Raw genomic sequence first — 23,837 nt, 5'->3', positions numbered from 1 at the left:
CTTAATTGATTCCTTCTCTTCTGCCTTATCTGATCAGGGCAGATATACTTGACCCCCATCTCTGCTCATCTATCCTTCCCGGTGCCCTTCCCCAGTATAGCACAGGACACACACACACTCCAAAGAGTGTTGCTGGTTGAGGCTTCACAGTGGGGCTTGAATAGTGCTGGGCTACCTAGATGGGCTCGCTTGGGAACTAGTCTGTGCCATGGGGCAGGAACCCAGTCCCCTTTGAACAGATAGTTCTCTCCCTGGCTCCAAAATCTTCGATGGCTCCCTGCTGCTAACAGAGCAAAGTCCTTCTATCTCAGCTTGGCATTTGAGATCCAAAATAACCTCTCTGCTCTCCTCTGAGACACAGTCCCTTTAAAAAGGACCTAGACTCTGATGTCTTTGGCATACCATTAACCAGCCTAAGCTTTCCTCCAGGCTCCAGGCTTATACAACCAACTGCCTGTAGGACACCTCCTCTGGCTTTTTAAAAAAACTTTATGTATGTATATATGTACATATGTATGTATTTAATTATAAATAATGTATGGTGTTATATTAATTTTAGGTGTTCCTTTAGCTTCTTGGATTCTGCCTAAACCTGCTCCTGCTCTGGCATTCCTACCTCTGTGGATGCTCTACTGGGTACTCCCAACCAGAGTGCCGGGTAGCATCACCAATTGTTCCCCTTTCTCATATCTGTCTAGTTTCCTTCTATTGATTTTATTGCCTCAACAGCATTCGAGCATACCTTCTCATTTCTATCTCCACTGCCCCTGCTCTAGCTCAAGTTTCAAGATCTCTCATGCTGCAGTGAGAGAACATCTCCAAGACACAAGCATGACTGTGTTACTCCTCTGCCCCCTCACTCTCTGATGGTCTTAGGAACCTTGTGAAAGTATCTTAGAGGACAGGAGTGACAACAGGGGACGCTCAAGCCAGCAGGACCTTGATTCACCAAAGCAGCCCCACCCCCCACTGTTAATATGTTGGAATTCTGTACTAACACTTCATGAAACCACTGCCTTAAAGTCCAAGATTCCCACTTGCTAGAGACGCATACTCACAACTGGGTGCCTGTGTTTTCCCAGGTCCTCCCTGTCTCCCGCACTGTGCTCCAAATGATGTGTTGCTTCCCAGCAGGCCATGCTGTTTCCCCACAGGCTCTGTGTATTGCACATGTAACCCCTTTGTACCCTTCCTTATCTAACTAATACTATTTTAACTAAAATCTATACTTCATTCGATTTTCTTAGTTTTCTCCTAATATCCTCTTTTTTGGTCCTAGGATCTCATATTATATTTAATTGTCATTAACTAATACTTTCTCACCCCTTACAATTTAGCTCAGGTGTTTCTTCCTCTAGGAAGACCTGATGCTCCTGCCCCTGCTCCCTGTCCTGGATAATCTAGATGTCGCTCCTCAGTGCTCCCATGAGCCCTCTTTAGCATTTAGCATATTGCCTTGTCCTGCCTAGCCTATGGCTGTGGTTATCGCCCCGGTAGGAACCCCAGGGACCAAACCCTTAAGCACCCTCAGCTCCTAGAGGAGCAAACAAAGAGGAGTTACTGAGATGAATGAGGCAAGGGGGAGGGAAAAAAGGGAATAAGAAGTCAGGAAATGAGCGAGACAGGAAGGCCCCTCCCATGTCAAAAGCCATGATTCCTGCCAAGAACTCTTGAGTCTTTGGTTTTGCAAAGGCAGTAGCCCTGCTTTCCTGACAGGATGGTGGGAGAGCAGAAGGCCATCCCTGTCTGGGTGGGTTCCAGTCTCTCTGGCACCCACCCAGTGAAAGCAATAACGTGTCTTCTGCATGCCCCATTTCGTTTCCCAACCTGCTCTCTGATTCAGAGAACATAGCAGTGTGGCAGTGGGATGGTTGACCTTGGCCCCTTGCCCTCTCCTGGGCTTGAGGAGGGTGGTCAGGCCAATCAGAGATGCTCTGTGCTTTGCTCTGGGCTGTGTGAGCCAGGACAGCAGGGGCAGGCCTGATGCTTGTTTAGTCTGATCTAAGCAGGTCTTTTCTCCTCTCTTGGGTCTTGATGTCTGCAGATAGCCTCCCCTTGTCTGGAGACCTCCATGTGCCTGGAGGCAATGAACTAGAAGGTAGGATTTTCAGAGGAGAGAACTCTTGAGATTGTGAGTTTTGGCCCCTGCTCTGGTGGAGAGTAGGGGGGAGGATGTCTTATGGAAGGGGACATCTGAGCCCTGACTCTGGGTAAAAGATAGAGTGGAGAGGACACCATGTCCCTTGTGCCTGGACAGTCCTCCCTCTGCTCAGGCCTGTCTGGGAGATGAGAGCCAGTTCCTAAGGCAGGTGTCCACATGACTCAGGTAGCTCAGGGCCAGAAATGCAGGGATGCAGAGCCTGCCTGGAGACTCTACTAGGACAGGGGGCTGAGGAAGATGAGAGGACAGAGTCCCAGCACTGCCTGAGGAGCCCAGAGATCTTGGGGGGACTTAAGGCAGAAATTTATCCTTGGATTTCCCAGGCCTGTCCATGGGTAAGGGTATGCAGCCTCAGAAGGAGGGGGACTTTTGGAATACAGTATGGAAGGGTCTGCAAAGCCAGAGCTAAGAGACTTTCTGAAGATGAAACATGAAATCCACTCCTAGTGCAATAACATGGGGAACATAGGGTGAAATCTAGCCCTAGTGTCAGGGTAATGGTCCCATCCTATGCCTGTCTGGAGAAGAGCGATGCTACAGAGAGGCCTCAGGGACAGACCTTACCTACCAGGCCTTACAGCCCCACCCAGAGGGCAAACAATGGGCAGCACCTACTCCTGTCTGGGAGTGCCCCCAAATCTAGCCCAGATGGCAGAGGAGAGCCCCCATGGGGAGTTTAGGAAGCCCATACACAGGGAACTGGAGAACTGGAGCCCTTGACATACTCAGCCGAGTATGTCTGTGAGGTCTTAGAGTGTTCTAGCCATGGGCTATGAGTCACTGATCACTGCACCTAAGAGACCCTTAGCAGACAGATCCGGGCCCTCTTGATAGCAGCACTGGAGGAGCAGACCCAAGCTCACTGCAGACCCCTTACTTCCTAATAACCACCTTTTGCCCTCCTCTGCACCTTCTCACAGCTCCTTGGCCTCTAAGCTTGCCTATGGCCTGTCCTCCCCAAGGTCCCTCCTCCAGGGATCCTATACCCGTTTTTCCCAATCCTGGTTCGAGGCTGACCTGCCACACAGGGTCCGTGTGCTTGCCAGACTTGGGTGAGCTGTGGAAGGAGGGCTGGGAGTGGGGCTTCTTGAGGTTGTAAATGGCCACATTACCGTCGTAGTGGCCCACCACCACCAGGTAAGGGTGGTCCACATGCATGTCAAGACACATGATGCCACTCTCGCTGCTGAAGATGTATTCAGGGAAGCTGGGGTTCTTCATGCTGTAGAGCAGCAGCATGCCCCGGCTCTGCTTCATGAAGTCATCTGTCCCAGGGAAGAAGCCAGGCTGTGGTAGGATTCAGCTGACCCCCATGCCCCTCCCCCACTGGATGGACAAGATCTGCCTGCTCTGCTTGTCAGAGAGAGTGGGATTCCTCTCTGGGCTTCATCTCCTCTCTCTCGGAAATGGAACCAGGAGACCTGACTTACCCCTTCTTAGGCTTCATGGGAGGGTCCAACAGATAAGTTGACCAGGCTTATCTGAGGGACGGACAATCATTCTCCTTAATCTCCCTGGGGTACAGGAAAGAGGGATGCAAGCTCAGAGCTGCTAGGTGAAGAATGTGTGTGGGCTTGGGACGGAGCAGTAACCTCAGAGAGGGTTCAGGAGCCCAGCCCAGGGGCAGGTGGTTGTCCTTAGATGCCTGGATAATGCCCATGTGTTCCCCATGCCCAGCCCAGGAAAGGAATTCAGTTTGGACTAACATGGAATTGTCTCTACGAGTTACAAATTAGCCACCTATGGGCATCTTCCCATACCCTCTAGTGCCACAGTCCCCAGCTGCAGTCTGCACCCTAGCTATAGGCATGCTCCCAGAATTGAGAGGTCCCAGGACAGCCGGTCATCCTTCTGTGTCATCCTTCTGGCCTGAGCACAGCTTTTGGTCATCAACAGTGGACCACTCATCCCCCTCCCTGCCTGTCTCGTGTCAGTGGGGAGCTTCCTGCTTACTTTCATTCTCTGCTCATGTGGCACCCATCCTCATAATGTAGTCACTGAACATTATAGTCTCATCCCTCAAGTCTAGCTCTCCTGCCACCAGTCCAGGACCCTTCCCAAGCTCAGAAGAGGAAGTCTAGAGCAGCCCCCCATCTCAGGGACCCTATGCTAAGGGAGACTTTTGGCTGAGATGAGGGCTGTCCTCCCTTCTCTGCCGGGCTACCTCTTTTGTCCCTGGCAACTGCAGGCCTGGGCCGTCCAGACAAGGTGGCCAGTCCTGAAGTCTGGAGCCCATGGGTGGGAAAAATAAGGAGGACAACTCCAATTTGACTAGTCTCGATGAGTCATTCTTTCTGTCCTATTCCTAATGCTGCCCCTTACTCAAGGGAGTAAGTGCCTGGGCTAGGCTCAGGGACAGTCTGGATTGGGTTCCCTGGGCTCTGGACATAAGCTTGGCTACAGTTACCAGATACCCCCAACCCAGGCACTCTGAAAACATCAGTTGGTACACACTGGGAGCCAGGACTAGGGAGCAGGATGTAGCCAGGAGCCAGGCTGACCTTAGGTGGGTAGAGTTGGAAGCTGAGGCAAGCTGGCATGCCCACCACAGCAGCTCTCTATGGGGGAGCCCACCTTCCCTTGCTAATCCTCACCAATTCTGGGATTCCCATTGGGAACCCCTCCAGTGATCACTTGCAAAGGAGGCTTCGTGTGCAAGGAGGGAGTTGTCCCTCCAGTGGAAGGTTCCAGGGTGCAGCTTGAGCCATGGGGAGGGCACACAGTGGTTCAGGAAGGAACATGGTTATGTTCTGGAGAAAGTGAACCTCCCACAAAGAGGAGGAGCTGGGGGCTTCTAGATCCTCTGGAGCCAAGTGGGTCACCCTACGCCTGGTACTATCTCAAAGCCAGTAGGGAGTTGGCAGTCCCTCACCCTGTAGGGCTCCTTCTGTATGGCCCTGAGGGATGACTCTCAAAGGGAGAGATTTGTAGCTGCTGAAGGAAGTACCCCACCCAGATCATGCAGGGCTTGCACTGGGCAGCGCGACAGTCACTTGTAACTCCTTTTCTTCATCACACAAATCCTGAGCACCTGACTGGGCCTCCCCTTGGGCTGGACTGTGGCAGGGACAGAGACTGCACTGTTTATGTGGGCTTACCCTTAGCAGTCCTTAGTTTGATGAGAGAGCCAGACCCTGCAGCTGAATGAGGCCAACCCCTCCATGGGTAGTCAGTGGTAACTGCCAGGCCACAGGAAAACTATTGATGCCCTTAATGTTCAATCTGTCCTTGATGCTGGGCAAGACTGACAGGATTAGTGGGTAAGCACAAAAGTGAGTGGGTGAACAAAAGAGTGAATGAAAGCATGAGTAAGTGGGTGACTGAGATGCTTGGACTGAGTACTCAGATGCTCTCCTTATTTCACCAAGGGGCAAAGGCAGGTATGACCCTCACACTTGCTCCTACTGTGGCATAGGACCTGGCCCCTTGAGGTACAGCAGTGGTGACTCACTTTCTCTAGACAAACTTTAAGCACCCCCTGCCCCTGCTTGTGTACACAATATCTTCATGACCAGTGAAACGACAAAAGGAAGGTTGGAAACCCTAGCCTGGCTTAATAATTCTGTAGTGAGGACACCTCTGGCCTGCTCACAGAACAACTGAAACTATAAGCTGGACTTACAGCTCCAGAATTTTATAGATGGGGAAACTGAGGCCAGAGGGGAGAAATAGTGTGCCTGAGTGCATCAGACCCATCACATGGTGTTTGCCTTATGCAATATCTTGTTTATCACTGAAATTACACTGTACTAATATGGTATTCACATGGAAGTGGAGAAAGGAAGGGATACCAGACTTAATGTGGTGGTGGTGACTGGAAAACCAGTCTAATCTCTCCAGAATCTGGACTAGAGAACATGTAAGGGATGGGGTAGTCAAGCATGATAAGGGGAAACTCCTGGTATAGAGAAAAATGAATTTCAAGAGACAGGGACACAGAGAACAATCAATCACACAAAGACCTTAGACCTATCTTAGTTCCCAAGCCATATGCATCCTGACAATAAGTCCCTGTTTCTTAACCCACCTCTAGTGGCCTCTGTTACTTGTAACCAAATGAGCCCTCCTGACATAAAGATCACAGTTTCTTTTCTTTTTTCTTTTCTTTTCTTTTCTCTTCTCTTCTCTTCTTTTCTTTTCTTTTCTCTTTAAGTAAGCTCTACACTCAATGTAGGGCTTAAACTCACAACCCTGAGATCAAGAGTTGCATCATGCTCTACTGACTGAGCCAGCTAGGAGTCCCAAGATCACAGCTTCTAATCATGGCTAGACTATGTGTTTCCTAAATGCCAAAACCACAGTGGAAGAACACAGAAAACTCTCATTTAACTGGGGCTTCCACTGCACTCCATCTTATTCTATGATCTTCTCATCCCTGAATCCAGTGGCCCCTGTGAGACCTCACTATTTCATTCTCTAAGTATACCCTGTGTGACATCACAGCCCAAATCTCAACAGTAACATCATGATACCATCATCTTGTCTTCCAGAAGTCCTAAAATGACATCACTACTCAGACCACCAGTGGTCCCCATGTAATATAATCACTCAGGCTACCAGCAGTCTTAGTGATCATTGCCCAGCTCTCTAGCATTCCCAGTATGTTATCACCGACCAGCAGCCTAGTGACATCATTGCTTGGCCCTCCAACATTCCCAGGACAATGCCACCAACCAGGAGTACAACATTGGCATCAAGGTCACCTACAGTGCCTTGGTTCCCAATAAAGACTAGAATCTCATCAGGCTCAAGGCTTACAGGGCCCTGGGCCCTGGGGTACTTTGTCCTGATCCCACAAATTCTCCGGTTCCTCAAAGTAGCTCCAGTAACACAGATGGGGGCCCCCACCTCCACACTCCATTGTATAGTGGCAGAGACTCTGAAATCTGGGGCCCCTGAAGGAATTCCAGGTTCCTCCAGGCTACAGATTTCAGTAAGTATATGTGACTATGTAGAAGGGGAGGAGGAATAGAGGAAGGGAAAGAGGGAGAAAGAGACAGAGAGAGGGAGGGGGAGGCAGAGAGAAACAGAAGGATAGAGAAACCACCTAGTCTGTAACTCTGAGACAGAGGGAGAGGGCTGCTGGCCTGGCCTTAGCTCCACTTCATGCTCTTGCCCTTCTCCAGGAAGTCTTCCAGATCATTCAGCCTCTCCTCTGTGTGTGCCCCCTCACTCTTCTCTACCTATATGTCATTATGACAGGTGGTCATGAGCAGGTCTTTTCCTTAGCCTGCCACAAGACTCCATCAAAGAATGGAGTGAGCATGGCTTGGCCCACCAGGTTTATTCTTTCCAGTGTGAGGGTTGCCTCCTCCTACCCCTGCTCTGCTGGATAATCTCTAAGGCCTCCCTGACTCTGACCTTCAAGGATTCATAAGATTCTGGGAAGGAGAGTCAACCCCCTAATAGAATCTGATCTGGCAGTTCTCAGAAAGCCATGGTCTCAGGGGAGGGAGTGCTTAATTCCACCACAGACCAAAGCTCTCACTCCCTCAGCTCCTTGTGCTAGGGCCCTAGCAGAGTAGTGCCCAGGGAGGAGTAGTTCTTCTTGAACTGCCCCAGTGGGGGCCGCAGTCCCACAGCTCCACCCCTGTCTTGCAAGTTATAGCTGTAGATCATAGGGGGCCACTCTGGAGAGTTGTGGCTGTCAGGGGAAGCCTGGGCTCTTGCTCAGGATTCAGGGAAGGCAAGGCAGACAGAGGGCATGTCGGTCCACCAGGATAACACCAGGTCAGTGGCCAGAGAGAAGTAGGTGCCAAGCTGCAGAGACCAGTTTACCAAGCCAGCCTCGACAGCAGGCTTCTCCTCTCTTCACTGTGGCTTTCCAAATGAGTCCAGCCCAGGGCTGACTCCAAGACAGCAGCTGCTTAATGACTCCCTTATTAAGTCTGGCAAGAGGCATTTGGAGGGGGGCTGTGGCAGGCAGAATAACACCCCCTAAAATGTCCAAGTCCTAATCCCTAGAACCCATAACTATGTTACTTTGCACAGCAAAAGGGGTTTTGCAGATGTGATTAAGTTAAAGACCTTGAGACAGGGAGATTATCTGAGTGGATTATCTGAGTGGACTCAGTGTAATCACAGCGGTTCTTATAAGGGAAAGAGGGAGGCAGGAGAGTCAGAGGAGATGTCAGAATAATGCAATTGCTAGCTGGAAGGGGGCCACAAGCCATGGAATATGGGCAGCTTCTAGAAGCTGGAAAAGGCAAGGACATGGATGTTCCCCTAAAGCCTCCAAAAGGATTGAAGCCCTGCTGACAACTGATTTTTTTTTTCTCAGTGAAACTCATTTTAGACTTCTGACATTCAGAACTGTAAGATAATAAATTCATGTTGTTTGAAGCCATTATGTTTGTGGCATTATTGTAGCAATTTGTTACAGTAGCAATAGGAAACAAATATAGGCATTCGGGGAGGTTTGATCCAGACTCTACTTCTAGGAATCAGAGGGAGAAGTCCCATAGATAATAATCTTTCTTGGGATGGTTTGGAAGCAGTGTTTCTAGAAGTCAGGAGGATGGATGCAATGATCCCCAGCTGTTCTAACCACAATAACGAAACCCTCCCTCAGTTTCCTACACCTAGCCCTGCCACCTTGGACTCCAGGAATAGAAATGCCCTTTGGGTTAGGATTTTTAGTTTCCAAAGGCAGGGGACCAGCCCAAGGCTTCCCCAAGAAATGGCATCAGTGCTAGAGGGTTCCAAACCTCCAGGATGGCCCAGAGGCCATGGTGCCAGGCTGGGTTCAGTCTCCCAGGCAGCTGGGCTTTGCCGAGCACTCTCATCCGATTAGAAGTCATATTTAAACAGTGTAGGAAATAAGAGCAAGGCCTTGGAGACAGAATACATCAAGCGGGACATTTAATTTGATTTAGGGAAAATGAGGCAAACATTTGAGAACCTAAATAACTAACCAGTAATTAAACTAACAACGGGAATGCCCTTGCACTACAACCCAGCGAGCACAGTGGCCTTTATGGACTGTATTTACAAAGAGACCTGACAACATAATTAGTCCTGTAAATTTTACGCAGCCTGCAGCTGAGGAGTGATGGATTTTGTGTGTGGAGGATGAACAGGGAGAAATGAGGTGGATGAATTTCCATTTTCAGTAAATGAAATTAACACTGCTTAATTAGTGAAGCTGACAAATAAATGATCAGGAAAGATTTAAGTCCCTACAAGTGTATCTCTGGCCTAGGCAATCTCACAGACAGGCCAGGATGTGATGGTACAGAGTGGCAAAGGGTTTAGTGCTGGGACTCAGGGCCTGACTTTGGCCCCTTTTAATGGCTGCTCCCAGAGGGAAGCGGGGCTGAGGGACAGCTAGCTCTTCTGCCTTTCTTAGATGTAGCCCACTGGGAAGCTTCTTCCTCATCTCCGTGCGATAGCCAGTCAGAACCACACAGAGTGTCCAGGATCTGTTCCACCATCTCTGCCCAACAGATCATGAGGAGTCCTCATTTCCCTGCTATCAACTGGCTAACGGGCTGGAAAGGACCCCTTCAGTACAGTAGGCTGATAGAATTGCATCCTAGCTTTGCCCCATGGGCCATCCCTTCCTAGACTACTTTCCCTTGCCCTCCAATGTTCCTCCATCTGCTTTCACCTGCTGACAGCATCTTTTTCCACTCTGCTGAGACATGGAGCCTGGCCCTAGGGGACATCCCAGTGTCTGCCTTATATGCAGATTGACATCCCCACCATCTCATACCCAGTAGCCACACAGGGGAGGCAGGTGCAAATGTGTCTTTGCTATTGCAGGCAATTTCCTGGACTCCCTTTTCTCCACCCATTTGCTCCTGACCTGGCCTTGCTCCAGCCAACCTGCTCTATGCCCAAATAGGAGAGTGGCCCCAGTCCTTCTTAGGTACGTGCCTACCCCTTCCAACGACCTTCTTGGCAGTGTTATAGAATAAATATCTGGGAATTCCAGGCAAAAGGAGGTCTGGGCTGAGCTCATCAGTATCAAATCCAACAACAAACCCAAATTCTCACTCCAGTGTTTGTCTGCCTGAGACAAAGTCTGATGCTGGGAGGCTGGCATCTGGGAGTTTCCAAAGTCAGTGTGATGCTGGCGGCCCAGCTGCTCCTCACAGTGACCCCATCCGGTAACTAGGGTGCCTAGTTTTTTCCCTGCCTCAGCTTTGCCCTCTTTCTTCCAGGGGGCTTTCGGGGTATTCGAGAGCACAGGACTCCCAGAGGTGACCTCAGAAATGAATGCAGGAGCCCTTCTGAGTCTCAGCGCAGACTGGCTCTGCTCAGGCCTCTGCAGAATGGTGCTGAGATGTGCAAGGTTCTGGAGAAAGATGCCCACATGCAAGCTGGCCAATAACTCTGGTGCCAGTAGCAGCAACAGCAAATACCACCACCGCTGCTGCTGGGGCCTGATCTTTAGAGTAGGTAGGGGCTTGTCTGATTCTCTTCCATCCCCACAGCCCCCTTTCTCTGCTTAGGTCCCCTGAGACTCCTGCAGGAAAGAGAGGGGACAGAATGACAGACAAATCAACAATGATTGTCCTTTATATGTGGGTAGTTCTTATAGTTCACAGGGCCCATTTGCTTTTCTTTCAAGTGTGTCTAGCAACAGCCCAGGAAGTCTGGCAGGTGTCAGTTTCTTCATGTCACCAATAAGGAAGCCAAGGCTCAGAAGATACTTCTGGGGGCACCTGGGTGGCTCAGTCAGTTAAGTGTCTGACTTCAGCTCAGGTCGTGATCTCACGGTTTGTGAGTTCGAGCCCCATGTCGGGCTCTGTGCTGACAGCTGGGAGCCTGGAGCCTGCTTTGGATTCTTTGTCTCCTTCTCTCTCTGCCCCTCCCCAACTTGTGCTCTGTCTCTCTATGTCTCAAAAAATAAATAAATGTAAAAAAAAAATTTTTTTAATAAAAATTAAAAAAAAAAAAAAAAAGAAGACACTTTTGGCCCCAGGTCACACCACTGGGAAGTGACCCTCCAGCCAGAAGGTCTGCCATGTGTCCAGCAAGGGACAAGGAGACCTTTCCTGGGTGCATGCCTGCCTAAAGGAGACCATTGGGTCTGTCAGGCTTGGAGTCATCTATTCCTGAAGGGTGGGTTACTCTTCTTCACTGTTCCTGGCTAAAGCTGCCCCTGTGGGTAGCCTCTGCACGACCCCAACCAGCCTGCCACCCTGCTTCTGGCCCTGGGTGAGAGGAGGATGGGGGTAGAACTGATGCAGTTTCTCCTCCAACCTGCTAGGGAGCCTCCCTCACCCCTGCCTCCGTCCTGGGCAGAGAGCCTGGGCTGAGAGGAGCCTCACAGGGGGTCCACACCCACTCCTTGGAGGGCCTGCCCAGCCCCCAGGTCCTGTTCCAAGCCCAGTAGCTGCAGCAGAGCAGGAGGAATGTGCTAGTTCTCTGCCAGAGGGGGAGGGTGCTTCCAGCTTGGCAGCAGCCCACCCTCAGGAGTGGGGACACAAAGCGGGCATTTAGGGCATCCTCAAAGGCAGCCCAGACCACGAGACTGGGAGCAGCTCCAAGGTCTCCTCCCTGAGAGGAATGATAAACACCAACTCCTCCTTGCCCTCCCTCCCACCTCCCGCACCCTGGTCAAAGAATGGGCTGGGTGGACAGGCGGTCTGAGGGGTAGAGCACAGGAGCTTGCATGTCTGCCAGCCAGGAGAAGCTTGGAGAATGGAAGGTTTTTTCTGTTCACAGAAGCTGATCCTCCCAGCCAGGGAACATGCTGTTAGCTTGGGAGCTGCGCTAACATGAAGTGTGGGGCCCTCTCCCGTTAGGAAAAGGGAATGTCCAGGCCAGCTTGGAGGTAGTGGCTTCTGCAGGGACCATGGAACATGAAGGCTAAGCAAACTACCACAGTTACCACAGTGCTGCCTCCTGCTGCAGGGGTGAGGGGGGCACTGGCAGGAGTGAGAACACCCTGGACAATAGTGGTCTTCCAGGGCCCAGGGGCCAAGTGATGAATATCAAGCCCTTGCCCCCACCCCTGCCTGTTCCCGGGGCTGGATCAGGAAACTTCCCTCCCTCAGCCTCACCATCCAATCTCTCCCCAGGTCTGGTCCAGCCTACCTTCTCAAGCTTACCAAACCTACTTCTCCATCCCCGGTCCAAAGTCGTGGTCCAGATACTGCCATCTCTTCTTGGGGTTCCTTACCAGCCTCCTAACTGGTTTCCCAGCTCCCACCCAGTCTCATGCCTGCAATTCCCCCTGCACTGGTTCTGTCCCTGTGCTTCTCAAATTCCTTCAGTGATTTCCCCTCAGGAGAATGTCCAACTTCTTAGAATGACTTCCCAAACCCTTTGGGGGCCAACCCTGGCTTCTTCAACAGCTTCATTTCCTCCCATATCTCTTGTGCTTCTGGACCTTTGCATATGCTGGTCCCTCTGTCAGAAGTGCCTCCCCTCTTTCTTCACCACAATAACACATTCAAGGCTCACTTTGGTATATTCCTTCACCCAGCACCAATTGCTGGTATGACTGTCAGTCTTCCCCATTAGACTGTGAGCCCCTTGAGGGAAGTGACTATATCTTAGTCATCTTACTTCTTTCACATCTGGCAAAGAGCTCTGCATTGAATAGGTACTTAAATGTTTGCTGATTGAGTGAGCAAAGGAACAAATAGCCAGATTACTTACAGGAGCCATGTCCCACTGCAAACAGATCATTGTACTTTGGGTTCCTGCAAAAGAAATAGGAACCCATTGGCCCAGGAAATGAACATGGCTTTCCTGTGGACATGAGCGTTCCCATGAATACTGGTGCCTAACTATGCTGCAGATATCTACTGTTGAGTGTTGAGACCTGGGATAATCCCACAATCCCTTAAGAATCCCAGTCTCGTTTTTTTTCTATAATGCTACGTGTCATCCTCAAAGTAGTTAAGTGCAGTAGAAGTGCCATGCTCGGGGCTTGGCACCCAGCAGGCGCTCAGGGGCTCCGGGTTTGCTGCAATGTCTACACTCACCAGCAGAGGGCGGTGACGGCCAGGCGCTTGGCTTTGTCATTTTGGAATTTCCAGAGCGGCAGCAGAGTACCCTCCTGGTCTCGGTATTCGTCGGCAGCATCCTCATAGTACTTAAAATCTTAAACAAACATAGGCTGAATCAGCCCTAGGACTGCCATTTTATGGCAAGCCCAGGTCCGCCACTTTCTGTCTGTATCTCCTTGGCCCAAACAATCAGACTCTTTGTGTTTCAAAGTGAGAACAGTAATAGTACCTATCTCAAAGGACTGTCGTGAGGATTAAATGTTAATATATGTAAAGTACTTGGAAAAATACCTGGCACCTAGTAAGCTCTCTATACGTGTTATTGTTACTGTCATCCCTGTTGTTGGAGGCAAATTACAATAAAGTAGCCACGTCCTCATAGATAAAATCCCAGGTTTGTCCGTCCTTGTATCTGTGGCTAAACCCCACTATGGTGAAGCTTCTTGGATCCCTGATGGGTTCTCTGAACTTAAGTTCATCTCCAGCCCTAAACTGTCTCTGCCTCCCGTTTCCTCCAACTTAGGCAAAAGCTCCATCTGTCCTTCCAGTTGTCTGAGCCAGAAACGTGAGTAATCCTTGACTGGTCTCTCCATCATCTCTCATATTTTCCTTCTGACTACTTTTAATCCATTCATTTCTCTCCAAACCCATAGCCACTGCCCAGGCCCCAAGAGCCATTGCCTGGATTATTACACCATCCTCCTAATTGGTCTGCCCACCTCCAGTAACTCCTCCTCCAGTCCATGCTCCACAGAGCTACCTGAATGCAAATAAATAAATCACCTCACCATACTACCTCCTTCAACCCACTGAAAATCCCCCAATGGCTCCCCTTGCACATGGCTCCGTGGTCAAACCAAGGCTCCAGACCATGACTTCCATGTCATTTCCAGCCAGGTGTTCACATAACCTCTGTATCAGTGTCTGAAATGTTCTGCTCCTTCATCTTCCTGGCAAACTCCTATTCATTGAAGATCCAGATTAAACTCTTTCTCCTCTATGAGACCTTCACTTTCTTGTTGAGCAGAATTCATTTCTTCCTCCATTCCAGCCCTGTCTCTACTGAAATGTCTGTCATACTGTGTTGCTTCTATTTATCCTTTTGGTTGTCTCTCATACCAGACAGCTCCTGGGGAGCAGGAAGCATGTTATATTCATCTCTTGACTTGCAGTGCCTAGCACAGGGCCAGCCATAGAGCAGACACCCAATGACTGTTCAAAGAGTGCGATGAAATAAATCAACAGAAGTGAAAAGTTTCTGTCTTTTTTCCAATCAAGGGTAACCCATTAGAAAACTAATCCTCTCATCCAACACGGTCAAGGACATGCCCAGGCACTGCCCCCAGCCTTGAGGTTGTGGGACTACATTCAAACCTCAAACATGTCTCAGAATAAAAAAAGACTTGAGTGATCAGAGGCATGAGCCTTGATCATATCAGAGATCCCTGAGCTTAGGCTATCTTTGAAAATACTTCATTTCAGAAGGAGATTAATTGGTAATACTTCTCTGTTTTCACTTCTTCATGATTACACTTTCCCAAAGGGAAAAGAGTATGCAATTAAAAAAAATCAAAGTTCAATGCATTTTTATGTGATTGTGTTCTTACAAATGAAAAAGGTTCACCAAGGCCAATTTCTCCATGGATATTAATCGTGTTTGCAGCCCTTTGGTGGGCTGGTTGCAGAGGCTGGGTTTCAGGAAGCCAAGCTGCGTGAGTGACAAATTCATTCACAGCTGCTGTGTACTTTGACAGCTTTGAAAAGCACTCAAGGTTGTTTTCCAGCCTGAATGATAACAAGGGGGCTTGTTTAGGCTTCTGGTCTTGGCAGCCCTGGTTTCTATGTCCCATGGGTGAGCAATGAGCATCAAGTCACCAAGAAGAGCCCTAGGCTGTCAGCAAAGGAGACCAGCCAGCAACAAGGAGCTGCCAACTTTGGGGAGGCAGCTGCTCCAAATAAATGCACAACCTCTTAGGGAAATACAAGCCACTTGGGAATGTGCTGTTCATGCCCTGGGAAGGATTCTGTTTCCCTGGCTCTGTCAAAGACACCAGAATTTCCCAGGCCCCCAGGATTTAAGCATTTCTGAATAAATCTCTTTCTTCACTTCATCACTAATTAATCACCAGCATAGACTTATTGAATGTTTTTTTTTTTTTTTTGAAAAGTCTCTTCCAGCCCAGTGGCTCTGTAGCTTTGTGATGAAGTGCTTCAGCTATGGATCTAAGGGGCTGTGTTCAAGTCCTGATTGTACCACTCATTTGTCATACTAGCTACTATTTTGAACAAGTAACCATAGCCCAAATCTATCACCTATAAAATGGAGATAATAATGGAATTCACCTGACAGTGTGTCTGTCAGGATGATATAAAATAATAGAAGTAAATTGCACAGCACAATGCCCAGTACATAGGCCATTCCCAGTGAATGCTGGTGCTGGTTTTTCACTCTTATAGCTGTTTCCTTTTCTCCATTTCCTGGAAAAGGTGTGGTGAGGCCCACTCCACCCCACACCTGAACCTCATTTTTGTCTCTGTCCCTGTATTCTGTCCAATTGCATCCTTCTCCAGACATACTCTCACTGGGCTGTGTTCCTGCCTGGACAGAATCTTTGAACTGTCTGCAGAAAAATCTCAGATTCCCTGAGATATTCCAGGCCCTTCATTAACTGCCTCCAATCACCTCTGTAGCCTGAGCTTTCACTACTTTCCAAGAAACCCCTGTTTGAATCATTGAGCCTGCTGCACTCTATCCCCAGAGACCAGTCCCATTCATTTTTACCACCGAGTCACTGCTTTTGCTGTCCCTTGCCCAGAACATCTGCCCTTCTGCTAGTCTACTCACACTCTGCTTATCCCTTGGCACCTAGCTTAGCCCTCCCTACAGCCTTCCTTGACTGTTGCCACTCATCCCTCGTTTCTCTTCTTCCATTCTTGAGGATCCCCAGAGCAGTTTCAGTCTGCATTCTAGCATTTATATTATCTCCAAGCTGGACACAGTAGAGAAAGAGCACAGAATTAGGAAACTCAAGACCTAGATTTGGGTCCTCTCTGCCATTCAGCAGCCAGGTAGACTTGCCCTTACCTGCCTCTTGTGTAAAGTAGGGGTAATACTCTATGCTCTGCCTACCTCCCAGACTGTTGCAAAGATGACATTGGATCACTAATATGTAAGTTTTGCTGCACTATTGTCAGATCTCATCACTATACCCATTTTTCTTATTCCATTGTTTGTAGTTGACCTGTGTGTGTCTTGTCTCTCTAGTGACATCCAGAGGAGGAAGGGATTAGTTTTTCTCCTCTTGCACCCCTATAGTACCTAGCATGGGACACTCAAATACTTGCCTTGTATGAGGAATTTTTAATACAGGCAGTAATAGTAGTTGCCAGCACTTCAAATCTTACCTTGAGAAACATCATCATAAGTGTTCTGGTTGACCATTCGCTCCACGATTTTAGCAGCCTGAGTCACTTTGGTGATGTCATCACTCTGTGGAGATACAGAGGCCACAGGCCCTCTTAGCTAGCACCTGGAAAGGTTATGTCTTGAGCCACAGCCCAGACTTGCAATTTTCTCTCTGACACCACCCACCCCGGATAGCTCTGTAAAGATATCTCTTCATGCCTCCAAAGCCAGATCACCTCACCACCCCCTTTGGGGAATGCCCAGCTCTTAAATGGCACAAGGAGTTTGCACTGCCATACTTGGCCCCTGGGTACAGCCTGTCTTGTACTCTTTCATTCTGAACTTGTTCTGGAGAAGGCATATCTCAGAGCACAACACAAGACATTGAAGAGTATTGAAGGGGAGAGCAGAAAATGGGAGGTAGGAGGCTTCTTTAGTGGAGACAGAGAGGTTTTATCATCTCAGGCAATGACAAAGACTCTCATTAAAGCCTCAGAGAGCTTCTGGTCCAACAGATATGCTTGTATACAGGGAGTAAAAGGCAGAAATGACTCCTAATCTAAGGCCTTGCCCACTGCAGGAAGAAACCAGCTGAGTGGGCAACCCTTGAGGAGCTTCAGAGCACCAGGCCCATGGCTGTTGAAAATGAGATTTACTAGCAGTGCCAGCATCAGGCAGTGGTTAAGAGAATGGATTCTGGAGCCACACAGACCTTCATTCCCTTCCTATCTCATGCATTAGGAAGGAGCCAGTTGGCAACTTTAGGTAAGTTACTTAAATTCTCTGAGTCTTAGAGTACACATGATACAGCGGGGATGGATAATGCCACCTGCATCTGGGGTCATTGTACTATACTAGCAACTATACATAATCTTGGGTTCTCACAACAATCTTACAAAGTAAGATCATTAGGATGTCTTTACAGATGAGGAAACAGGTTAGAAAAACCTAGCTAATAAGTAGCAAAGCCAGGATATAAACTCAACTCTGTGGATTCCAGGTCCCATGCCCTCGGGCCCACACAGAAAGCCAGGCCCTCACCAGTCTGACCACCTTTGCATGGTCCTGGCAGTCTCCAGGTTCCAGATGTGTGGTGGACCACTGCCTCCCTTGTTCTGGATACTATACTACTTGAGAAGACACAGCTTTTTATTGGTTCTGACTAAATTTGTGGCCTCTCAGACCTTTCTGCCATTCCCATCCTAATCTTTCAGATCATACAAGCCTGCATTCATTTCTGTATATTCATCCAAATGATTAATGAGACAGAAATCTGAGATCTATCATTGCAGACTTTCCTACAGGGTATCATAGAGTTATTCTGCTTTCCCCCTCCCACTCACTTGAGTTTTATACCAACCTCGTCAGATGCAGGTCTCTGAGAAAGGGGTGTCACTCTGTGCATGCACTGGGCCTGAGCAAAAGATCACTCTGTTCTACAGATAGCCAGGGCCAGTACTTGAGATTCCCAGTTAAAACTCAATTCCCTTGCTTACAGGTTGCACACTAAGGTATTCACTGATGTTGGGGGGTATCTTATATCCCACAATGTTATGCCTTCACTGTAGCTTCTTGGTCCAGAGAACTGAGCTCTGCCTGCATCACAGGCTTCAATGTCAACCAAAGCTGGAAGAAAGTGCAGTCCTACTTCCCTGGACATATTAGACACCAAGTCTGATATACATGTTAGATCCCAAGGGCTTAGACCCAAGGACAATTTTCACTTTCAGCCACAGGGATATTTCTTTTCTTCTCTGGGTCCTGGTGGCTGCAGTTAAAGTTTCTGCAATAATAGTCCTAGCACACAGCCTATAGCCAAACCCTTGATGGATCTTCAAGTGAAACTTGACCCAGGCTAACACCCTCTCTGAAGCTCCTAACCTCTAGGGAATAGTACAGGGGAAGTCAAGGGTCTGGACAGGGCAACCCATGGGACAGGGACTTCATCTTTCACTTCAGAGTTCCAGTACTCAGCATGATCATGATCACAAGTGCTTGGTCTGTAATTGAATGAAATGGAATTGGGGCAGTTTATATTAAGCCAAAGCAGGGAACTCTTAAAACTACCAGAAAATGTGATTTTATCAGGGACATGTAATTGAGTGGAAGTGGGCATACCTCAGACAAAGTAAGCAAAACTTACTTAAACTCATCTGGCTTCCATAGCAAAATCGCTTCCCGGAGAGCTATCTGGGAGCTCTCCAGGGTGCTGAATCCAGACCTCATCTTTCCCATCCTATTACAGGTCAAACACATCCATACTGGGACTCTGGCTCCTGATTCAGCTTTCTTTGTGTTGAAAGGACAAATGTGGCCCTTCAGCATCTCTCTGTGGTGATCTTCTTTGTGGGGACCTATCACTATAACTTCCATAATGATCCCCAAACCTACGCTGGCTATACTCACAATGAGCCCCACAAAATAGACCCTATAATGACTCCTATTATGTTTCTTCATGGTAAATCCAGCCCAGAGTGGCCACACCCATCAGCCTGAACCTGCTGGTGTCTGTTATCAGCCCTGACTTAGCACCTGGCCCATAAGACTCACCTAAAAGATTGAGCACAAATAACCCAAGGACTGAAGGTCAAAGAGCAAATCACTCTCCAAAGCCCCATGACCCCTTGCTCAGGGAGGTGGTGCCTTATTATCACATCCCACCCCATCCTGAGAAGACTCCTGAGCTCTTTCAGGGTGTGCATTGGGCTTTCAATAACATTCGTGTCTTCTGTTGCCGCCTAGCCCCCAAACCCTGAATCCTTGCTGGCCTCCAGACCTATATAAGATTGGGAAGAGGTGTGGAATGCCAGAGGCAGCTGTGGCTCTCTTCAAACCTTCCTACAAGGAAAGAACTATTCATATTTCAACATTAGCTCCCCACCTAAGGTCTTTAAAGTCCTTCCAGATAGCCAGGCTTCTCTCTACCAAGAGACCAAGATCCCACTCAGTCATTCTCTGTGACAGATCCATGGGAAACCCCACCAAACCTGGGACTCCATAGATGTCATCTTCCTCATGGCCATCTTCCCCATTTTTTTAGCCACTGGTGTCTTTGCCTTCTCTTTCTCTTTGGTCTTTTCCTGCTTCTCAAGCTCCTCTACATAGGCGTCGTAGATCTCCCACTAGGCAAGGGCAAGATGAGAAGGTTCATTGCAGGGCAAAATCTTCACCCAGCCAGCTTCTATTCAGCTTTTGGAGCTTGAGAAATAGATTATGTCAGGCCCTGTCACATGCCTCTATAGCATCCTCTACTTGGCCCACTGTATGTATTCAATGTCTGTCTTCTGTGCTGTCAGCTCTAGGACAGGAATGAAGGAATTCTCAGGGCAGTTCTGGGATGGGCTTTCCACCCTGCAGCTCAGGGGCTCAGTTATCAGCTGGAGATCAGTATTGCTGCAAACTACAAATCCTACTAGGCAAAACAAATGGGCAAATGTCAAGGTGGATCACATTTTTCTTGGTGATTTATAAGACTCTGAACTAGGAAATTTAAAAAATGTTTCCCCCATGGAGATGTGATAAACTTTCTAGTTCATGTTTGGCTAACTACAGCACTGACCACACCTTCTGAGCATAAAAAGATAAACAAAAAGTAAGGGAACTCCTGCTAACTGCATCTGACAGCAAGAGAAGCTCAAGGATCATAACAAAGGAAGCAGCAAGGATATGGGGGGAAAAACCCAGATCACTGTGTGCTCTCCAGAGTTGGGCAGTCACTGCCACCTGGAGGCCAGATAGACACACCTTATATTAACAATTCACCATGGGCCAGTACTCCACACCACAACATAATTCAATGTTTGTTATCTCATTCAGAGCCTTCCAACAGCCCTTCAAGGCTGCTTGTTGTCCTCGCTTGACAGAGAAATAGAAATTGAAGCATCAAGGGTGACACGGTTTGCCCAGGGTCTTACAGTATGAACAGCAAAGTTGGAGCCTGAGCTCAGGTCTCCTGGCACCATATCCTGCTCAAATCAGCATGGCTATCCAGTAGAATTTGAGGGGGAAAGAGGGTCTGCAGGAACAATTAAGACTGCTGGAAGGACAGATTAGAGTGCTAACACTTCAGAGTCAGCATGGGGTGACTATAGAGAGTTGGAAGCCATGCCTATTTCCCTCTTTGATAGTCTTGCCCCTGAGAGGCATGTGGCTGATCCACAGCTCACTAGGTGGGGACCTACTGTCTAATATGCCTGATGTTCAGAGCCTGGACAAGGAGCATGGAGATGGATGGGTGAGGAGGGCAGGCTGCTAGAGGAATCTTTGACAAGGATGCATGAGGTGGAGAGGTGGGGGTGTGGTGATGACTTTTAGATTGACCCAGGGTCTCACCTGATTAGCTGTAGCCGAAAAGTTTGTCCTGGGAGGAGGTTCCATCTGGCATTCTCGGTCCTAGTGAACAATGACAACAAGAAACCAACGGAGAGCCCTCAACTCCTTCTCACTTAACCCAACAGTATATCCATCCATGGGTGAAGCATTTCAGTTGGAGCAGGGGGAGGGATGGGACACAGAACTGGGAAGTAAAGAGGGGCTGAACAAAGGATGAAATGATGCAGTGAAAGCCTACATTTTCCTTCTAAGCTTCCTTCAGAAGACTAAGCTAGAAATAGGGGGCAATGAAGCCTGATTATGCCAGTTCAACTAAGTGGGGGTTAGGCAGGGCTCTGGCCAGCCTTTAGATGCAAGACACAGAGGTCATCCCCTGGCAAGCTACTGGACTAATATCCCTCACCCTGAGAAGACTTCTCCCTAATACTGGGGCCTGTGGCTCCACCATGGGAATGCACTCCCTCCTCATTGTGTATCACCCAGATTACTGAATAGGGAGTACACAGTGTGATTAGAATCTGCCATAAACCCACCATGTAGACTTCTGCCCTCCATTTACAGATTCATTTCTGTAAAACACTGTCTTACATATGTGAGTCTCTCCCCTGAAATCCTGAGAGATTCTTTCAGCCTGTACTCAGGGTCCTCCATACTTATGAGCCAGGGAGCTTTTCCAGCCTTTTCTAGTTAGTCTATCACAGAGACCATCAACTTCAGTCAAACTGGCTCTTAGTCCTGCCTCCCTGGCACATCTGGCCTCTCCTCTCTCCCCCAGATCTTGACCTCATCTTCAAGGCCCTTACATGCTTCAGTCTCAGTTGAAGGGCTCCAGATTCCTTGTTACCCACTCTGAACTCCCATGAGGATGGCTTATAAGGACTGAACACATGCTTCAAGCTCTCCTCAGAGAATTTAACTGTGGTGCATGCCTGTCACCCTTCCAGGCCAAGAGCTACTGAGGCTGGAGTCAGGCCTGTTCCTTTCCTGCCATGCACAGTACAGAGCTGTGAGGTAAAGGGGCTGGGGTGGGGCTGCTCTACCCGGAGAGGGTTGTTTAAGGTCTGTGAGGCCCTCTCACTGAAGTTGAACTGGTTGGTGAGCTTTTGCTCCTTGGGCTGCTTAGGAGTCATCAATTCTTCTTCAGTCACTTTTTCAGCTGCCTGGAAAAAAAGACCCATAGGACCAGGGCTCAGCTGTGACAAGAAGATGGTGGGGAGTCAGGAGTGGGGAGAAGTCATGTCTTAGGATAGGATAGAAGAGGGAGAGGGTGATGATGCCAGAGGCATTGGCAACCTGCAGCCTCTAACATCTTACCTTCAGCCCCACCCCATAACAAGTTACCCCTGAAACTTCCATCCACAGCTAGAGCTGTAAGGGGAGAGATGGGAACAATATTATACTGTACCTCAGCTGCAGGCATATCTATTTGACTCCCAGCTTCAGTTTCAGCTTCAGCTTCAGATTCCTTAGGCTCTTCTTCTTCTTCAAGGATTTCAGTTTCTGAAATCACCACCTTGGTGGACTCCTGAGAACCTTGGTAGGATATTGCAGATGAACCCAAAGTCCAGGCCTCCTCCCCCATCCCCTGGTAGGGCAAGGCTTTCTTGGTTCCTGCTTTTGAGACCTCACCTACACCAGGGTTCTCATGGGTTAACTCCCAGACCTATCCAGGACAGCCAGCTGTTGGACTTTATGTAAGTAGAGGCTCTGCAAAGTTATGGCTTAGTGATCTGCTCCCTAGGGTAACCACAGAGAGGGGACGAGGCTCTGGGCTGTAGCATCAGGCTGACCTGAGGCCTACCTGCTGCTAACTCATCACGGTAGTGCTGCCGTCGTCCTTCATCCGAGTCTTTAGGGATCAGGTTCCCAACCTGGCTGAAGTGAACTGCCAGTTGGTTCACAACGCCAATAAACTTATATGTGCCTTCCTAAGAGGAGAGAAGACTGGGTAAGACCAAAAGTCCTGAAAAGGGCTGCTGGAGTCAGAATGTAGTCTGCCTTCATTCTATAAGGCTTAACGTGGCCCATCTGTTAACGATATATATAGATCTCATCAAATCCTCAGTTAACCTGAAGTTTTCATTGCATTGCAGCTTAAAGAGGAGGCAAATGAAATAAAATTTTTAAAAATTCTCATAAAAGACATATTTTTAAATATCTTTTCTTTCCAATTTTGAATAGCCCTGGATTTGTCTATCACTGGCTCTTACATCCATGCCAAGCAATCCTGGTATACCTGTTTCATCACAGATTTGAGGCAGGTCACGCATAGTCCTCAAACATACCTGGCCTGGCCTACTCTGAACAGTATTTAGTGAATGTGAGGGCTGGAGAGATCCTCAGAGATACCAAATCTCCAATTCCCCTGTTTCCATACAAAAGGCCACAGATAGCTAGAAAATGTTTGAGTTTGGCACTTGTCCAGTTTATAAAATGTCCAGAAAATGAAAATCAGGGCTAGTCTTAAAGTCTAGGTAACCTTGTTCATTTATTCTTCAACAACTAATTTTTAAACAAATACAACATGCCAAGTATTTTGTTTTAATTTTTTTAATGTTTATTTATGTTTGAGAGAGACAGAGCATGAGCAGGGGAGGGGCAGAGAGAGAAGGAGACACAGAATCCAAGCAAGCTCTAGGCTCCAAGCTGTCAGCACAGAGCCCGATGTGGGGCTCAAACCCACGAACTGTGAGATCATGACCTGAGCCTAAGTCAGATGCTTAACCAACTGAGACACCCAGGCACACCAACATGCCAAGTATTTTCTAGGTTCCAGAGACATAAAGCTTAACAAAAGCAGATATGATCCCTGCTTTCACAGGGCCTATTAGTCTGGTTCTTCTAGACAGCCTCCATATTGACAAGCATCTTAGTTGTACTGTTGACTTTGAGACCAAGGTTTCCTTCCTTCTATCAAAATATATCTTCCCAGCCCTTTTAAAGTCACATAGAATATTGTTGTATTTGTATG

General features: G+C 48.4%; 1 protein-coding gene across 2 annotated transcripts in view; it reads right to left on the bottom strand.

The window, feature by feature from the left end:
• The window catches only part of DNAI1 (dynein axonemal intermediate chain 1), a 59,508-nt gene that overhangs the window by 10,377 nt on the left and 25,294 nt on the right, over positions 1 to 23,837 (bottom strand). Inside the window, exons 5-13 of one of the 2 annotated variants that reach the window (XM_030293169.1) lie at positions 22,668 to 22,794; positions 22,272 to 22,399; positions 21,907 to 22,026; positions 20,867 to 20,926; positions 19,522 to 19,656; positions 16,534 to 16,618; positions 13,105 to 13,222; positions 12,776 to 12,819; positions 3,179 to 3,426 (exon numbers count right to left, since the gene is read on the bottom strand). In XM_030293169.1, coding sequence (XP_030149029.1) covers positions 3,179 to 3,426; positions 12,776 to 12,819; positions 13,105 to 13,222; positions 16,534 to 16,618; positions 19,522 to 19,656; positions 20,867 to 20,926; positions 21,907 to 22,026; positions 22,272 to 22,399; positions 22,668 to 22,794 — 1,065 coding nt within the window. The remainder of the gene's footprint in view (positions 1 to 3,178; positions 3,427 to 12,775; positions 12,820 to 13,104; positions 13,223 to 16,533; positions 16,619 to 19,521; positions 19,657 to 20,866; positions 20,927 to 21,906; positions 22,027 to 22,271; positions 22,400 to 22,667; positions 22,795 to 23,837) is intronic. The other variant, XM_030293170.1, reaches the window with a different exon arrangement.

Source organism: Lynx canadensis, chromosome D4 (genome assembly GCF_007474595.2).
Source record: "Lynx canadensis isolate LIC74 chromosome D4, mLynCan4.pri.v2, whole genome shotgun sequence".
Classification (NCBI taxonomy): Eukaryota; Metazoa; Chordata; class Mammalia; order Carnivora; family Felidae; genus Lynx; species Lynx canadensis.
Note: the sequence above shows the minus strand (reverse complement) of the source record. Positions and strands in the feature narration are given on the sequence as shown.